The sequence below is a fragment of the Euphorbia lathyris genome, chromosome 2, assembly GCF_963576675.1.
Source record: "Euphorbia lathyris chromosome 2, ddEupLath1.1, whole genome shotgun sequence".
NCBI classification, from domain to species: domain Eukaryota; kingdom Viridiplantae; phylum Streptophyta; class Magnoliopsida; order Malpighiales; family Euphorbiaceae; genus Euphorbia; species Euphorbia lathyris.
Window position 1 is genome coordinate 102,004,899 of NC_088911.1, and position 19,088 is coordinate 102,023,986.

The 19,088-nt window shown below is 44.4% G+C and overlaps 1 protein-coding gene across 1 annotated transcript; it reads left to right on the forward strand.

Moving 5' to 3' along the window:
• Positions 1–16,032: 16,032 nt before the first annotated feature.
• On the forward strand, positions 16,033–18,234 carry LOC136217318 (uncharacterized). Its single transcript, XM_066003923.1, is given in 3 exon segments — positions 16,033–16,156; positions 16,742–16,839; positions 16,842–18,234. Coding segments are annotated over 3 exon segments (324 nt in total). The 3' UTR covers positions 16,944–18,234.
• The last annotated feature ends 854 nt before the right edge of the window (positions 18,235–19,088 follow it).

A 19,088-nucleotide genomic window follows, 5' to 3' on the forward strand; every position in this document is an offset into this window, starting at 1 on the left:
CAAGCCCGATCGGCTTACTCAATTCTTATAGCGGAGAGAGTGGTACCGTACTGGCTTTCAAGCGGCTTTCCTCACTCCCTGGCTCACTACTGGCATGACTACAGAAGAGAGACGATGCTAATGCCTAGAAGAAAATACAGAATTTGTACACGAGCTAGTACAGAGTCGGTCAATTTTGCAGGATCAAGCCCTGGGAGCACCCCATGCGGAAAAGCACTTCCTTAAAGCATAAAGCATTTCTATCCCAGATGTTTTTACTAACGAGAGAGAATGCGCGAATAGAAAAGTTAAAAGAAAGAAAGCCCCAAGCCGTTGATCTCTAACTAAAAGCTTGAGCTTGAGAAGCTTCTGGACCAGTAGGCCCGTAAAACTCACTAGGATAAGCGGTATTATTGAACCAGACAAAGCAACAAGCAATGAAACCAAAAACGGATAAAGCGCCTAAACTATAAGATAAGTAAGCCTCTCCAGACCATACAAGTGCACGGCGAGCCCATGCAAGCAAAGGGTTTAGTTAAGATATGCCAGATTCCGCCAAGTATACAAATAGAACCTAACCATACATGCCCCCAATTATATCTTCCAAAATCTTCTGCCAAGGTAACGGAGTTACCCAGCCCAGATTAAAGATGAGAACAAATCTCTGGACAATGCCATTTGATGTGTTCCATTAGAGCCCACTCCTCAGTATTGTATCCCACAGGTTATGTGGGTTTACAGTGAAGCAGGTTGGGGACCACACTCACAAGGTGTGGGCAACCACCAGTAGCCGCTCCATACCCTGGGTTTTATGACAAGGTCCGGAGCGGAGACCAAGTCTCATCTTTAATCTAGTAACACGCTACCTACTCGTCAACTTGATGGAGAATTTGTCCCCCCATAGAGTGGCACCGGTGGTACTAATACCTTACATATCACATTGCAGTCATCACTGCTAGTGTATGTAAGGTAGGTTAGACCATATCACCCACCGTGAAGTGACCGGCTAACTGCCTTCAGGTATCCGTCACAACCAACACTTGGTAAAAGAAGACCAAGTACTGGCGATCAGGACGAGGGGCTAGTTCACCCCAGGAAGAGGATGGATAATGGAATAAATCCTCTCTCATAGAAAGTGCCCCGTAGGGCCTTAAAGGAGATCTTACCTAGGGCGGAGACTTAAGAAAGAAAGGAACAAATCCGTCTCTCCTTGAATGGTGGCCCTTGCGGGGATTAAAGAGATATCGCCGCAGGGTAGGGGAGGAGTAGTCATCCAAAATGGAAAATCGGTTGTTTTCGGGGAATCAGGATCATTGATCGGCGAAGAGGTAGCGGTAAATTAGTACCATCGGGGAATGAATAGTGATTTAACCCATTACTCCTGACACTTGAGGTGCGGGATGACACATGAGGTAAGGTACATCTAATGAAAGTCTTTTCGCAGGTAAAGGAAATGCCCGCTTTTTCTTTCCTACAGTAGAGGAAGGTACCATGCGGAGTAGGTACGGAAGGGGGGGCCTCTTCAGAGGTAGTGAAAACCCTTTCTTTCAGCGAGGCAAGAGAGGATCTTTCTTTTAGGATCACATACCCTACTTGATTGAGACCCCGAGGGAAGTAAGGAAGCGAAAGCTGGATCGACTCTAAAGTCGAGTAGCTGTACTTGCCTTTTTCTTAGAGTGGATTGAGGAAGAAGTGGAACTCCGATGAGAACGTAGTCTTGCTGCATCCCCTGAAGGAGAAGGGGCTAACCTATCCTTAAAAAAGCTGGATCATCCGGAGTTAGATCAGCTGGAGTAGCTACTTACCTTACAGGTGTCCGAAGAAGTTGGTACTCATATGAGATGTGAAAGCGATTTCCGACTTAAAGACTACTAGTTGACTAAGAAGTAGAGCCGACTGTAACATCCGACCAGAGAGGTCAGTCAGTGCTGGGGAAGCAAAGAATGGAATGTCTGTTCTGTAACAAGCTTGATTGACTCATATACAATATTTTCTTCTTTAGCACTGGCTGTAATAGGTTCACGAGCTATGGTATAGTGATGATTACGGAGCGTCAGTAAGAGGTTACGGAGCTAGACCTTAGTGATGGTTTTGCAGGTTACTACTTTCTGGTGTAAGAGCTATGGTTTCTGGTCTAAGTACTGTATTGACCGGTGTAAGACGTTACTACGCTATCCTACTGTTCTAAGCCCTATAGTCCCCCTCTGTCAGGTCTAAGAGGTTAGTGATGTTGGTAACAACCAGATTCTGTTTAGTTTAGGAAGAATCCTGTTTTGTCTCGTAGAGGAACGAAGTTTCTTTCTTCGGTAAGCTGACCAAGGAAGATATCATCATTTGTGCCTGGGCTCTTATCTAAGCGTTTAATTGTTCGCTCGGGGCGGGGCCGTCTTCTCAATCCATATCTAAGTGGTGTAATCATCGACTTCCTAAGGAAGGAACCCAGGGATCTTCAAGTAGTCTCAGATCAATAGAGCTTCCACACATAGTTTCTAGTTCAGCACAAGGCTAGCTCTCATTTCTTATATGCTAGAAAACTTCCTGTCCTCGTCTCGTTAGCTGTGGCATTTTATCAAAGGGAATGATTGGACAAATAGACCAATAATATCTCTTTTGCGCAGTGCCATTCAAGCAACTTTTCTTTTGACAGAGAGAAGCTTCAAGCCGAGTCCACTACCCTTCGTAACGTAAGGCTCTATCAAGCCTAATTACCAATCCCTAGTTAGTAAGCCGACTTCCTCTATTATCAGTCATTTTACGCTAAAAGCTCTGACAAAGGCAAGAAGCCTATGGCGTCAGCAGCTGTTTAAAAGTCCCCCGCCCAAGGAAAAGAAAGAGGCACCGTAGATCGTGAACCCTCGGCTTTATTCGTATTCGTGGGAATTGACAACAGCTGCACGAGCCCTTCCCGCGTGCCATAAATGACCTACGAATAGGAAGAAACCTAGAACAAAATGAGAGGTAGCTAACCAACTTCTAGGAGAGACATAATTGACTGCATTGATCTCGGTAGCTACGCCACCTACAGAATTTAATGAACCTAAAGGCGCATGGGTCATATATTCCGCGGAACGGCGTTCTTGCCAAGGTTGTATGTCTTTTTTCAACCTACTCAAGTCCAAAAACAAACCATTTTGACCTCTTAGAGGTTCTAACCAAGGAGCACGCAGATCCCAAAAACGCAAAGTTTCTCCTCCAAAAAGAACTTCTCCGGTAGGCTAACGCATTAAATATTTACCTAACCCGGCAGGTCCTTGAGCGGATCCCACGTTAGCCCCAAGACGTTGGTCTCTAACTAGAAAAAAAAAGCTTGAGCTTGAGTGAGAAGGGCCTCCTCTCCCCGCGGATATTTTTCCTGTATGTTGTTTACTAGGTGGAACCCTCGATCCGGAAGGTATGTAACATAAATATACTATCTATGTCTGCCTTCCTTGAAAGCTCCCGGTACTGCGACTATCACCGGTAAGTTGCGTCGGATCAATATCGGGATTAGAATCAACTGCAAAACAAAGTCAACGCCTATTTGCTCCGGATCTACTGGCCCGGACGCTTGAATCTATTCCACCGCAAACAACCGAATATACTACTGCAGGCAATTACTATTTCTTCTGTTGTTATTGCTCTCACCTGTCACTACGCCATCTCAGCAGCTGGGACTGGAACTGCTTCCGCATCTGGTACTCCCCAACCTTTTCTATCTATCCTTAGAAGTAGGAAAAAAAAATGTATACAGGCCGGGTTCTCTCTCTGAATCAGGTTATTCACTGGGCTGTTAAGCCATCGAGTCTTCTAGGGTTGATCGATCCGTTTCAAGAGAATTCATCCAAGACTCTTTCTTTCCTTAATTCTAAGGAGGAACCCATTCCATAAGGAAGATGAGAGGTATGCAAATAAGGCATACATAGTTGGCTGGTTATTTGTCTCTCCTATCCCTGCTGCTACTGCAGGTGCCCGGAATTCACGGAATCTCTGGTAGAGGGGAGTCGAGAAAAATGCAGTAAGTAGGATCTTTCATGGCTTTAATTTGAGCTTCAGATCCTGAATCTCCATAAATGGGTATAGGTATGACTGGTTAAGGTGACCAGCTTTGTGCGGCAACCGCAAGTTAAGGTACTCTGGATTTGTTATAGCGCCACCATTTCACAATATATATTGTCCGGGAAAGCAAGTCTTGGGATTGCTGTTTTATCCTACTGACGCTCTTCTATGAAAGTGGAGGCTTTACTCTAACTGGTCTGTTTAAAGTAAGTCTCCTTGCTACGGCATTTTTGAATATCCCTAACTCGAAGGGTTACTCGAATCTTTCGTTTTTGTACTCTACTCGTACCTTGAAGGTCCAATTAATTGTAATAGAAGGACGGTTAGTGTCTGTTCTGCATGACTCTGGAACGTTATAGCTAAGAAGCGGATTTCAAGGTCCCTTGACTTGCCAAACGGTTTCCAGTATGCCTATACAGTTAGTCTTTACACACATGATAGTGGCAGCCAGGTTATCGACGATTCTACAATAGGCGGCCGCTGGAAAAACCCGACTTAGCGAATCACTTCCAGGCTGGCATTAAATCTATCTCGTGTCAGTGGCTCTTGTTCGACTCATTTATGCTGGTGGCATCCCGTACCGTATTGTGCTGAACACTCACAAAAGCCGTGGCCTTCCGCTATCTTAGACCGTCCCCTAGAAGTACAATGGTTGGTCCCTCCGGAACTGGTAATCTCCGTTTGACTTGAAAGGAGCCTTGTTCAGCTTCAGCAGGTGCGCAGCAAATATTCTTTCACAAGTTTGACGCAAGTCGTACCTCCCAGCCCCTTAGCTACTTGTACTAAAAAACTAGGACGCTATACGTAAATTCGTGCCTGCTTATCCCGGCTACAATAACTATCGAACAGCGATCCATCTGAAGAATGGCGCACGTATATCCCTAGACGTGGGTCTGTACTTTTCTTTTCCCTATTAGAGAAGGGCGAGCAGAAAGCCGATTCGTTGGGCGGAATAAGCAGAGGAAAGAAAGAAAAGACTTACTCTTACTGCTGATTTCATTCAAAAGCGAAGAAAGAAAGTCACTCGACTGGTTGGAGAGGGGCGGAGCGACGCTCGACCGTAAGGGAGAGGAAGGATGCTAAGGCGGAGAAGAAAGACTCACAAGGCGGTTGGGGATGAGCACTAACTTTCTTTGTTCTTATAAAAAGCCATCTCTTGTTAGTGGAATGGCTAGGTGAGCTGGAAGAACTGGGCTCTTTTCCCTACCCTTGTTCACTTCCTAACAGCCTTTATGCCGCATCAACAGTAAAGGGACCCTTTGTCTAAAGAAAAGGCATAAGTCCCACGTCAGTCTGATTCTTTCTGCTTTCACTCTTCTCAAGGAAGGAGGCCACCGGGTTCATTTGCTGACGGATTAGAGCAAGAAAAGAGATTTCGTATTCGTATATGGGTTTGTACTTTTTTCCTTGAAACGGGAAGGCCTAATTGCACCACTCCTCCTTACCTTCCGCACCACTAGGCAATGTATCTTGTCGAACCTATACTATCCATCCAGTGACTTTCACATCCGAGAGCAGTGTATAAGATTGTCGAATCTATCCATCCAAGACGGAAGGGCTGACCAGCCTGCGCAAGACCTCGCCTCATCTCTCATACCATCTCCCGCTCACCTACGTGCTCATGACTACATTGACTACGCGGGATATCCTCTTGACAGTCGTTTCTCACTACCACTAGTCTCTCCTCTCGCCGCTGCCGCTCATACGCCTCCTTCCAGTTAGTTGCCTATTGGGAGATCGAACTCTCGCTCGCCTAGCTGTCGATCGAATATGCTTTCTTAATGTCATTTCGAGCTGAACGAGCAGCGCCTTCTCTTGCTTCTTCACTCTGTGCTCACTTCTCAGAAGGACACTACGCTTGTACATCTCTTTGGTAGTCGACACAGTCCCTACCGTGATACGTCTTTCGCTATGTGCGATTACTCCTCTTGCTTGTAAAGGCTTCTAAATGAGTGAGGCATGCTTATCGGATGATAGTTGTCTCGTTCGTGGATGCTAACGTAGACAAAGGCCGGTTTCACTTAGTATTCACCACGCACTGTTAAGAAGACTTGGTGCTTGTAGCTAGTGATGCAGGGGAGGCTGGTGAGACTAGGGATACCAGGGATGCTAGCGCTGCAAGACTTATAAATATAAATTCAACTGAAAGACTAGACATGCATCGTCGCCTAACATATCGTCTTTTCTAAAGGATGGTCACCTCATTCATATCTAGAAAGTTCAGAATGAGCATCAGTCCGCCGCGAGAAAGGCCCTGACCCTGCCAACCAAGTAAAAAAAAAGAAAGAAGAGAACACCTAATGGTAAAGTCTGCCTAAACCCGGCCTTTTTTGATACAATTTGGCAATTCTATACTGTTTTCTGGATTCAGAGTCAATCTCTTTTCTGATTGCACGGTCTAGTTTTGCCAGAAAGTAACTTATACTACCTCTCTTTCTCGTATCTAGCGAAAAGGCAGCTTGATTCACTAGTTCCAATCTTCTTTTGCTTGAAAAACTGTAGTCAAACGAACAAAGCGTAGACGAGTTCACGTAGTTGATCAACTAGAAAAAGAGGTATATATATTAGTCTTAAGTAAAGCATTACTCCTTGATTAAAACATGCCAATGTCAAGTCGAAGAAGCTTACTTGACTTGCTTCTTTACTTGGTTCTTTGATCTACAGGATCTATTAGCTCGACTGTACAGGAGATGAAGGAAGTGGATCGAGAAAGCTCTGCCCAAAGGTGCTTTTAGAAAGCCGGTCACCGGTAGGCTAAAATCTTCTTTTATCTAAAAAATGTCATCAATAGTTTTCACTGTAGTGTCTTTATTGTTATTCTAAAGTTTCTTCGCGTCTCTCCGCAACGGGAAAGAAAGTGTGCCAAGTCTTGCTCTGGGTTGCCCAAAGCGTTGAACATACAGAATGAAGGCATTATATACCCGGGCGGAAATGGTACACTATCGATCCAAGCCGGATAGGGCCGATAAGATGGACTAGAATAAAGATGTGGCACTATCTGTTATCGTCTTTTCAAAGTGGGCGCTATGATAGAAAGGATCGGTTCACCCTGAGGTAATTGTACCATATATGCTTTAGCCTGTGCTTACCGACCGTCTTAAGGCCGACACTTCGTGTCTTAGGACCTTTGTCAAGGTCTTGAGTACGGATACCATGGACCTTGGTCTTTGTCAAGGTCTTCGTACGTGTGTCTCAAGGCTTGGTTCGTAAGGCTTGGCCTTGGCAAGGCCTTCTCAAGGCTTTATACGTTGGACTGGAAAAAGGCAATGGCCTCCTTTACTTGGCCCGAAATTCGTTACCAAAGCTAAAGCATTCGGGGGTAAAAAGGCATAAACAGAGAAGAGATTGCTTGCTCAGTCTAGGCAGTAAAATCGGGAATGAAATGAGATTTCCATTCGATTAGCCAACAGGAATCTGTCCTTGTTGACTTCCACTGGCAATCCAATCTACCGGTTACGGACATTACTTTCCTAATTAGGATAGTATAGTATATCTCCGGGGAAAAGCTCTTAACTCGTTTTTTTCAAAGATAGGCATGTCAAAATTGATTGACTTTTTTATCGACATATAGTTGAAAAAGTCCTCAATTATAAATAAGTGAGACAGGGCAGACAAGCCAGCAATAGAAGCTATGCCCCAGCTTTTTTACCCAACCAGACCTAGGACCAGCAATGCCTGTAAAAGAAAGAAGTAAAGGCTTGCTTGCCAGTCCACTCATTGCTATTTGATAGCCATTGGAAACCTTATCACTATTTTCACATATAGAAGAATGCTGCTATTCGGACAATCTTCTTCTAGCGAGTCAATGTCGGATAATCTAGCAAAAGCTTCTAGCGCAATGAGTACTTGCCCTAACAATTGGGAGATTAGTGTCACCAACAACAAGGCAAACTTCAGGTGGTCGTAAATCAGATAAAGATTGAGGAGTTCTAAACTGATGAATGGCGGGAACGCCCTATTAAGGAGATGGAGCGGATGCAAAGTTATGAGAAGGCTAGCCCCCAAACAAGTAAAAAGAGTTGGCTTTGCTGAATGGCCACTCGATGTTTACAGACCTCTGCTCTGGGCCTGCTTATCGTCTCAAACTTCAAATGCTTCACATGGGGGGATTCTTCCTAGGAGTTTAGAGAGCTCCTAAAGTTTCAAAATCCCATTGTCAATGCCTAGGGATGTGCTAGGCGCCTAGACTAAACCAAACTGTGAGACGATCGATCGCAAGGAAGCAAGTTATGTTGACTGCTTGAACTGCTGTTGTGCAGTTAGCCGATATCGCGACCACTAGATGAAGGTGAAGATCATGATGGTTTACCTGTAACTTCATTCTTTAGATGTGAAGGTATATCAGATTGAAGTTTCCGGGCTTCCAGCGAGGTTCCAGAGATGGTCAGCAGAACGAAGAGGATTCCTGAAGAATCCGAGTACTCGATCGATCCAGTACACCGGAATCTTCGCCCTATGGAGACAAGAGGTGCGCGTCAACATGGGAAATCTGTCCGGCTTTCAAGCAAGTCTTCGTTTGTTGCTTCCTATGCATCAGGAATCCCAGCCTGATAGACATGCCAACAATTGTCCAACGGCGGAAACAGAAGGTAAAGAAGAGGCAATAGGAGCAGAGCACGAGATTGCGCGAAAGAAGGGGCACTGAAAGAAAGGGACAGCTCGTAGCAAGATGTGGATCAGGATGATAACCTTTGAGTTGGGGTCCTGTGAAATGGATTACGAGTGTGCAGTGGAAAAGTGCTTCCTGGCTAGCGACTCGACTGTAACTCCTCTCCATGGCAGGGAGAGAAGCTTCCATTTCCACTCGTGAGACTGAGCGAGACAAGGAAGCGCAATACGACTCTTCATGATGAAGCGCCTTAACGCATCCTGGCACTTCTTTCTCAACACCGTATTTCTCGACAACTTGTTTTTGTAAAAAAAAAGACTACTCATTCTGTCTAGTAATTCCTTATGGCATTAGGGACCTTCTTTCAGGTCAATTTCATGTTTTTTGGCACTCGGGACATTTCTTTCTGGCATTCGTCAAGTCATTTTCATCGTGGTACTACTAGTCATTCTTTTCGGCACATCATAGGCCTCACCATCAGATGCCGAATTCGCTGAATAGGAATCCCTTGATCCGATGATCGGAGAAGGAAGGCCTTTCCATTCTTGTAGCAGGGCTTTTCTTTCTGAAGAGAAGAGAAGGGCGTGATCGTCTTTGTTTGAAAAATAGGCATAAGCGCCATTCTATTAAATAGAGTAAGCAAAGGGCAAGGCCCACCATTAGTGGAAAGAGAAGAAGGCAGAGTGAACTAAGACGAGAGAAGTTGGAACTAGTGCAAGTGAGGGAATCCGCTCTGCTAGGTCGAAGCAAAGAAGGAATCAAGATTATTCCACTCTAAAGATAGCTCCTGCCTCGAGGCAATGAAATTTAGGAGTGACAGGCCGGATACTATGTAGGCGCTCGTAGATAAAAGCAATCTTTGCGGCTAGTTGCTTGCTCAGAAGATAGAGTCCTTCCTTTACGATTACAATAAACTTTTTGTAATATTTAAAGCCTTAATAACGGCTCCACAGCAGCCATAAGGTCAGATGCCCAACCCCATGCCCTGAATGGAGAAGGAGCTGGTAGCTTTCAGAAGAAGAAGAAAGCGCTTTAACCATAGCTTCCAGTCGTCCTCGTTTGGTTTGGCTGGGGAGAAGTACTAATTTCATTCTAGTGGGACCTAGAGGCGATCTATATAGAGATCGTGAAGAAGCTTAGTAAGTTCCTGATTCTCTTCCTATACAGGATTTAAGAAAGTACAGACTCTGTTGTTACAGAATCTACTGTACGGAAGACCTGTGATAGAGTCGGGATACAATACAAAATGGCAAGAATAAGCGACTATTCCAATAGAAATAATGGGATTAGTTATATCTTTCTAGTTCGAGATTGAGTCAGTCTTCTAGAGTCACAGTCCTTGTTGTTAATGTTACAGACAAAGGGGAAGAAAAGGAAGAGTTTCTTTCTAAGCTTATGGTTACAGAATCTCCTACTTACAGTAGAGTACCAGATTCACTATAGAATATAGTCAGTGTGATAGGGGCAGAATCGGTTGAAACTGAATCTGCAGCAAAGTCATAACTTTCTCTTCCTCGTCGATTCGAGTAGATAGAAGAAAGTAAGGAAGAATAGAATGGGAAGGGGGGAAGGAACTTGCTCAACTATCAGAAAAAAATAAAAGGAGATGCGCCTTTCTTTCTTTCAAACTAACCTGAGGAAACGGCTTTCGCGCGTTGCTTGGAGTTTTCTTGCTTGCTAAAACGTATAAAATAAAAAAGTATACGTACGGAAAACTAGAGAACCCCAATTCAATAAGACTCCTACCAATTAATGTTTATCTTAATAGACAAATGCAAGCCGATGAGGACTTGGTCCAGTGCTAAATAAGAATAGGAGGCCCTGGATCTATGAGGTCCCGTATTCAAGTCCTACAAATGTGTGGGTGACTTATCCAACTATGTGTTGCTTATTCTTCTCATTTTACGTGGGCTTTCGCTCCCACTACTTGTGGGTTTGTTGTACTGCTATCATCGTGGCTAAAAGAAAGAAAAGAAAGTCTCGCACGCAGAAGCAACTTCAACCGCTATTCCAACTGCATGGTATGTAACAGAGCTTCCAGAAACTACAAAAGCTAGAACGCAAACCTCAGGGGCTGGAAAAGATAGAGCTGGATTGGTAAAACTAGCATGGAGACCCCCTATTTGCTTGTCCCCAAAAAGGTTACTGCCGCTAACAGAAGCACACCAGGGAATAGCTTTTTTTTACTTCCAGGCAATGGGAATTCTGTCACATCCCTACAGCTATAGTCAGTTGTTGGAGGTTACGCACCTTGATGCTAAGCTGGGAGTGACTATGCTACTTTATCTCGTTCGTGCTCCTCGCCTGAGAAGCATTTCACTTGGTAATAAAAGCTACCTATAAGATCCTATTACCTTTACTCTAAGATGCTATAAGATAATCGGAAATCTTTTAGCCGCTATTCCCGCCCTCTTGTAAACCAGTTTGATAAAGGGTAGTGGTAGAGTCTCAGTACCACTGAAAGTGCGATAGTCGGTGGAATAGGAGTAAGGACTTTTTTTGCCCGAGTGAAAGAGTTGTAGCTAAGGAGTTTCATTATAAGTTCCGAGTTGACGAGATCAAAAACAAATCAGTCCCAAAGAAAAAACCCTAGTTGTAGTAGACGAAGATGGTCACCTAGGATAGGCAGACAAACCTGAACCTTAAAAGTAGCCTGAAGAGACGCTACGGGAGAACCGCCTAGGATGGCGTAAGAGACTCGATCATCTCTTTCTTCAACTTCAATGTGGCTTTGTGCATTTGTCTTTCGAATCGGGTTCAGACAGGAGATGTGCTTTAGCCAAAGAAGCTTGGGCACCTGCTCCAAGAAAGCTAAGAGGACTAGCTACGGTGTGGGCACCAGATCCACTCAGTGAGGCCGGGCAAGACTTTACGTCCGATATAGTAGTGTCAGACATTTGTCAGACTGAAGCAGTGGGATAGACTCCTTCAAATGGAAAGATAGGAGATGTTTAGCCAGTACAAGCTGTGTTTGTGGCACCCATCCCGACTTGGAGTGGAGTAGTCAGGAAGAGGCACTGAGGAGGGACAGAAAGAACAGAAGAGAAGCTGAGAGATTGCAGGGACGCGCTCCGGTCTAAGGCCTTGGCTGACGTACAATCCCCGCGAAGCTCCACCTTCAAAGGTTTTCTATGTAGACAGATTTTTTGGTCTTTACTTTCGTGTTTGGAGTAGGTGATAATGAGGAAGAGCAAGGAGATGGCTTTTTAGCCAAAACAGTGTGGTGTAGGTAATTGGACAGCTTTGTTAGCAATAAGCGGTTAGCGGGACTCAGTTCCACGAGCTACTTCTTTGAAGTCTTTTTCTGGGACGTTAGCTTTTGGGATTGAACTTGAAGGCTTTCACGGATTGATGCCGAGACTAGATTCGACCCTACCTGCTCTTGTCTCTACTAAGATTAGACTGCGAGCTTCTTGGCATTCTCATAGTTTCCAATCCTTCTGGTGATAGCATGGGATACCGGCAGTGACCTTAGTATGCTTTCTCACTTGGCTATCTCCCGTTAGGATCAGACATAAGGTTCAAGGGAATCGAACCCTTCTCCAGTATCCTATCGCCGGATGCTGATGCTCCAACAACCTCTCGCATAAAAGGGATTTCCGTTTCATTATCACATCTCACTTCTTCTCTAAAGAAATTTAACTTGCAAACTCTCCGCCGTCCTGTCTTTTAAGTCTATTGCCTAAACCCTGCGCCAAAATGCCCCTTTCTTTTCTTTTCTTCCATTCGTTGATCGAACTTGAAGCCGTGGTCAAAGTTCGGTTAGTCTTCCCTAAGACCTGCTTTCCCTGTCCCAAGAGCATTGCTAGTGATGGAAATTACGTCTCCCTGGATTCCTTGACGCATTACGTTAGATAGCGCCTTTGAGAGGCATTCCCCTATAAATGCACTAGAAAAAGAGAGGTTACTCGAAAGCGGGCCGCAAAAGCCACCACTATTGGGTGGGGTTAGCGCTTCTCCTGCTTCTGCTAAACCCCTATCTGCTGCTCCTGCTCCCATCTCTACAGCTTCCTCTTTCTAGCTCCCATTTTCCATTCTCTCCATTCTTTGGTTTGACTTGATAGTAGTATCGATGGGATTGGAGATATTAAAGAGTGTAGAAGCTTATAGAACAAAGAGACTGGAGGAATCCAGTGAACTAGGTGTGGGACTCTGCGAAAGGAATTAGGGATTACCTTTTGGTGGTGGAATGATTCCGCGTGGAAAGCCGAAATAATATGAGTCTAGAGACCTTGGTACGCTAAGGCTTTGTTGAATGCTTGTTTGGAAGAAGGATTCCTTTCTTGAAGGAGTCTCCGGCCTTGAATTCTTCCTTACCTTTCTTCCGACTGGCCTGATGATGGAAAGTCAAGTCTTGAAAACTCACTTGCCCTAAAGTGTGATAGTGGAGAAGATCCATTTCGTTTCCTATCAAAGCTGGCACATCCTCTTCCTTGGTCGATCAATCGACCGGATCCATTTCTCATGGAGCAACTCTTACTTCTTAGCTTAGGGGGGCATGAAAGTACCCGATCTTATTCTAGCTTCTCGCCAACCCTGTTCTTATCTCCACAGGTGCTACCTAACTTTTATAAACTTTACCTTTTTATCCAGTCTTAGCGACTCACACAGTACAGGGACTCCCAATCCCCTTTTGCTACACAGACGATCGTTGTTACTTATGTGCAATTGGGTTCAGTTCATTTAGTGACAGAGGAAGGAGCACCGTGTCTTTTCTTCACCCCTGCATCATCTTACCTAGCTCGTCGCTCTTTCCTAGCTAGCTCTACTTTATATATTCAATATCGTAGGTAGGTAAACTAATAACCAACCACCCTATTCTCTTGCGGAAAGATCAGTTACTTTTACCGATTCAAAACCTATCTTTTCTGCTTACTTATTGGGTAAAAAGACATGGGCTTGCTTATAGCCTTAAATCCTTAATTTTCGGCATGCCAAAGAAATGTAGTATTAAATAAATACTCATTGGTAACCTCCTACCTCTTAGGTATCGGCTTTAGGCTTAGTTCTTCTGTAGTGGCTTTAGGCTTAGTCTTCTCTGCCTATTCTTTGATCCGTTTTACCCCGCTTATGAACCTCTAGCCCAGGGAAATACCTGTCTTCTAAGCTCTTTACCTGGGAAACGGTAAGCTCTTTTTCTCTCCAATACCGGTCTTCTAAGCCCTTTACTTCAGCTGATGAAATATCTTTTCCACCCGCATCTTTAACAGAAAGAGTTTCTATTCTACTTTCTCTGTAAAAAGACTTAGGCGAGTTCAGTCTTTACCTTCACCTGGTAGAAAACCAACCTCTGACTCTTGCTCTTGCTACTGGTCTTACTGAAGGAAGTGCTTCTTCTTGGGAAGAAAGAGAAAAAGAAGGTTTTCGTAGGATACGATACTCGCAGCCATCTGCCTTGTCCTTCTATCTCTGAGTGAAGAATATCTTATCCCAGTCCTACTGGTTAAGCCTAACGGACTGGACTATCATCTAGAGATTGCTTAGGTTGACACTTCCGACAGACAAGAAATAGGTAAGATAGAGAGAAAAACCCTATTCAATTGCCTTGTTACTTCTTTCTCCTAACAAGCTACCTTACCTGCTTTCCTATCTCTTGTACTACACTTCTTTAGCGGCTTCGTAAACTAGCCTTTTCAAAGCCCAAGTGGGGAGGGGAGTACTGCCCAAGAGCTTGCATCAGAAGATATGCTCGAGAAGGACATCTGCTACCTAGGAAAACGAGAGCTGACAGCCCGGGGCGAAAACTCGTGTAATAATCGAAAGGGACGGAGACCACAGCTTGATGCGAGTACGAACTGAACTATACCATAAGGCTATAAGCGTCGAGAGCCCAGGGCAAGGAGCTCTCTCGAACAGGGAACTCGAAAGCCTAACGCGAGGGTTCCAAACCTCACCGCAAAAGCCAGAAAACCCCGAAGAGGAGCGCTCTTAAGCCGAGGAGCAGAGTTTAAACTCGAAAGCCGGCCGCAGAGTGAACTATCTAAAAAGCCCAGGACAGGAGCTATTACGACTGAGCAGGAAGTAGAATTACTATATCGAAAGCGAAAGCACCCTTTACCTAGGCCTAGGCCAGGGAATCAGAAACCAACTCCGCTTGAGTCATCAGAGGAGCTATTTCTGCATTTGTTGACTCTCGAGCTTCACGCAAACACAATGGCGTCGGTGCGATGTAAAACACATCACATCAGCAAGGGATTGGGATTGCTGTGGGAATTCACAACGATTAGTGAATCTATTCAATGATTTACCAATAAAAACCGGTTTATTTTATAACAACAAGAATTGAGATGCCAGGTGCGGCTCAGAGAAGAGGATCATGACATATGATGCTGTAGCAGCAGCCGTAGCACGGGGAACCAAAAGAGGCTATTCTTCTCTCTTTTCAAAACAAAAGAGGCTATACCTTTCTCGGTACAGCTCATTTTAGAAGGCAGGCAGAGGTTTCCATAGAAAGGGCGACGAGTTTCATTCCGCCTTGTTCGTAAAAGCATATAGAGTACCCGAAGTAGTACGCTAGCAGCCATCGGCGATGCAAAAGCAGAAAGTAGATTGAATCTTGATAATTGAGTGAAGAAGTTCCGGTAAAAGGGGTAAGAGCCATCCATGAAACCATGCTGCATCGGTGTTTTTCGGGGCCTTCAAGGCCTATTAGATTAGGCCAGGTTCGTGTTCGTAGACGGGGTACATAGAAAGGGAAAGGGACGGTAACAAAAGACTTTTCACAAGGATTGGCTCGATCTTCTTACAAGGATTATTCTGCCTCACAAGTGCCGGGCGATCCCAACCGCACCGATGCGGCTTAACCCTCGTTTATCCACAGATGCTACTTTGAAACAACTTGGAGGGGAACGCATCCCGGGAATATAAGTAAGTGGAAGCTGCCTTTAACCAAAGAATGTAGGTCATAGCTAAATAAAAGGAGCATTACTTCGAACCAACAAGTTTTGAGTACTAACCAAAGGAGTGGTACTTTTTTCGTATAAAGACCAAAAACCCAGCCTCTTGCTGAACGAGATTCTCATTCTCTTTTCCAAGCCCGGTTATTGAACCTATGCTCTACTCAATCCCAAGTACCCGTATACGCTACCTTCCTTGATCGACCAAGAATGTACTATCTCTAGCCGTGAATTCACTACACGAACATTTAACATATGAAAGATAAACGAGATCCATTGTACAAGTATGCTATTTCAATCAGTCCAGGCTATCCGCTACACAGGGTTATAAAATTCTGTTTGATTCAAGACAAGAAAGGGCAGGAACGCTTCAAATAGACTACAGTAGACATTTTATTAAGAGAGCCGCATAGACCCTCTCTTTTGTTTAGAAACAAGAAGATTACAACCTAGTAGTTGGTGAAGGCACTAAGTTAAGTACCCAAAGAAAGGATATGACGAAAGGCTACAGCTATGCATAGGAAGTCTCAGTTAAGGGGATGCCGGGTTCCCTTTGAGTGTAGAAAACTAAATGGAGCACAGAGTCTGGAGTTGGAGTTAGAGTGCCAGGAGGCTAGGGAATACGAGATAGCCGAAGGCAATTTTCGTCTCATAAGCCCCCTCAAGTTTCCACAAGCAAAAAGGCCTATTTCAATGGAAAGTTTTATGCATGCGCAAGAGAAGTCGAAGGCCTTAGTCTGTGCCAGTCCCCGAGTAAGAACTTTCTATGAATAGGTTACTTTGAAAGTAGTCTTACAGGTAAGACTTTCTCTAGTCGCATTCCTCTGCTGTCCCCTTCTTTGAGGTGAGGAGTGAATACTTTAATCCAGTTCCTTACGAGTCAATTACCCTCCAGCCAGTCTTAAGCCAAGAATATCTTATCACATCACAAGCCAGCAGGGAAATCCTAGACTCAGACGAGGAACTCACACTCGCTGGTGAAGTAGTTTAATGGGAGGGCTTCAAAATCTCTCTACAACCGGTCTCATCAGCCCAGTCAGTTATCCCAAACCTAAGAAGTTATCCCTTTCCTTTGCTACCGGGCATTTACTGCCGGTCAGGTCACTCCTAAATCTACCTGGAGCCTGGTATGGACTGAAAAATGGATTCCTCGGCTACTTTACCTTTACTACGATATCACCAGATTAGCAAGAAAAAGCTTTTCCTGTGACCGCTTTGCCAGAAGAACTTCAAGCAGAGAGAAAGTTCGAAGATCAGGATCAGGATTTGATTGAAAAGAAATCTCCTCAGCATTAAATGAAAGTGGGTCTATCGATACAATAAGACCGAGACCGAGAATTCAGCATCCAAGACCTGGCCGATGGCTACTTCAAATTCAAGTGCCACTTATCTTAACACAACTCGGGCTAATCGACTTTAGCTAGACCTGGTGAAAGCAATCAAGCCAAAGCAACACTTATTCCTTCAACGGCAAGAGCTGCAGATAAAATAGCAGTGGTTATGCCGACATTTCCCCTTATCTTATTTATTCCGATCCGGATTCCATTCTTTCGGTTAGGACTCTTTACGAAGAAGCAGCTCTTTCATCCGCATCTGGTGGAGGAAGGGGAGAAGGAAGAAGTCTTACCTGAGTAAGCGTTAGGCCTTAGTGGAGTCACTTTCCGATCCGGATTCAATGATTAAGGAGTTTGAGTGAACACCCGGTGAAATGGATTTAGGAAAGCACGTGCCATCCTCACCTTAATTAAGAAAGAAAGATCAGGCGAGATTTAGCGTAGAATGAAAGCGCGGGATAGAACGATAGGGCAGTAGCCAAGCATTAGGAGATGTGAGAGACCTCGCTTGAAGAAGCTTATTGTGTGTGAAAAGAAAGTAGGGGAATCATTGAATTTACTCCGCAGCTGAGCACACAAGACAGAGTGCCGTACGGGCTTTCGTTAGCATCATGCGAGAGAAAAGAAGGTAGTACTTCAGTCGCCTCCGAGACCATAGGAAGGAGCCAGAAAGTCTTGGAGGGGAAGCATTAACCTTTAGAAGAAGACTAATAAAGGAAGGCTAGGCGAGGACCTTGAATCAATCAATCCTGGTCTTTTGTATTACCATCCGCGAACTTTTTTTTTTACTTATGATTTGCTTTGATGATATGCTTTGTAGCGAAGGAATGCTTACACGGGTGTGGTCTTTGTGATAGTGTGTAATTGCGTATAAGCTGATTATCCGTCTTTTGTGTGTACTATTATCCCCTTCATGTGATTTGCTTGTACCGCTTTTGAAGCTCTTTAATCAGCTGATTTTCCTCCGTCCTCCCTTTTTGTTTTGTAAGTGGAAAAGTCTTGTAAGGAGGAACTGGTCTTGCTTGTCTATCACCATTCCTCACATACAACAATTACAAGACTGCGAATGATAGAAGGAATCCTTACCAACATGCAATCCTAACAAAGAGAGAGAGGCAATCGAATACGAGACAGACAGAGCAGACAATGAAAAAAAAAAGAGGACGGAATGGAATCCTGATAGCTAAGAGAATAAGCAAAGGTACCTTAAGCGATAGGCGAATGGGCTTACATCCGCAAAAGCATTCACTCCCGTAGAAAGACTATACGGAATAGACAGAATCAAAAGCAGTGCACCCCAGACAAAGACCATAGGGCAACGGTCTTTAGACCAATCACACGAAAGGAGGGACTTAGTCAAAGTTGAGGTTAAAGATTAGGATGATCGGGATGTATGCTTACATTTGTCATATAATATATATAAGGAGAGACTGAGTCAAGCACTACAAGAATTAGTGCTGGAAAGGTTGATACGATTTGCCTCGAAGACTGGCATTAGGCCCCTACTGAGGATAGGATTGATTCGAAGCAAAGGGAAATGCTTCTTCGCTACGGGAGATGCTAGAAGAAAAGAAGAGAAAGCCCAGGGGGATATTACACAGGCCAGGCTAGCAGACAACCGGAAAGCTATTCCCTTCCAACAATGGTAGGGTTTTGAATGCTTACGGAATTGAAAGCTAGGACGAAAGGGCCAAGATATAGGGACTACGGGATATACGTAATAGCCGGGCTAAGAAATTCTATAAACTAGTAAAGAAAAGGCAATAGCCCCTTCCACGACTAAGAAAGTTGGCAATGGCGATAGACCTCTAAGCTCATACACTCGCTCTCCTAGACAGACGTACCATTCGGATTACTAGACGGATTAGGGATTCACGAACATAGGTAATAGCCTACATGGAAGGCTTTGAACCGCATTCACACAAGTATATAAGTATATTAAGGGATTCTTCCTTGGCCAAGCTATCCCACAGATCTGGAGATCTTGACTGGGAATAAAGATTGGATTTTTCTTTGTTGTTTCATCAGTTCCTTCCCTTCCTATGAAGTCCAAAGAAATGAACCAAGCTTCATGCCCTTCTTTCCCACCTGAAAAGCATTGGTAACATGTGATTAAAAACTCTTCCATTCCAAGTGCTCCTAATACGCCGAATTGAATTTAAAGGTAGCCCTAATATCCCATTTCTGTACGGGAGAAGAAGCGATAAAAGAGTAGACTATAGTTATAGTCCGAGA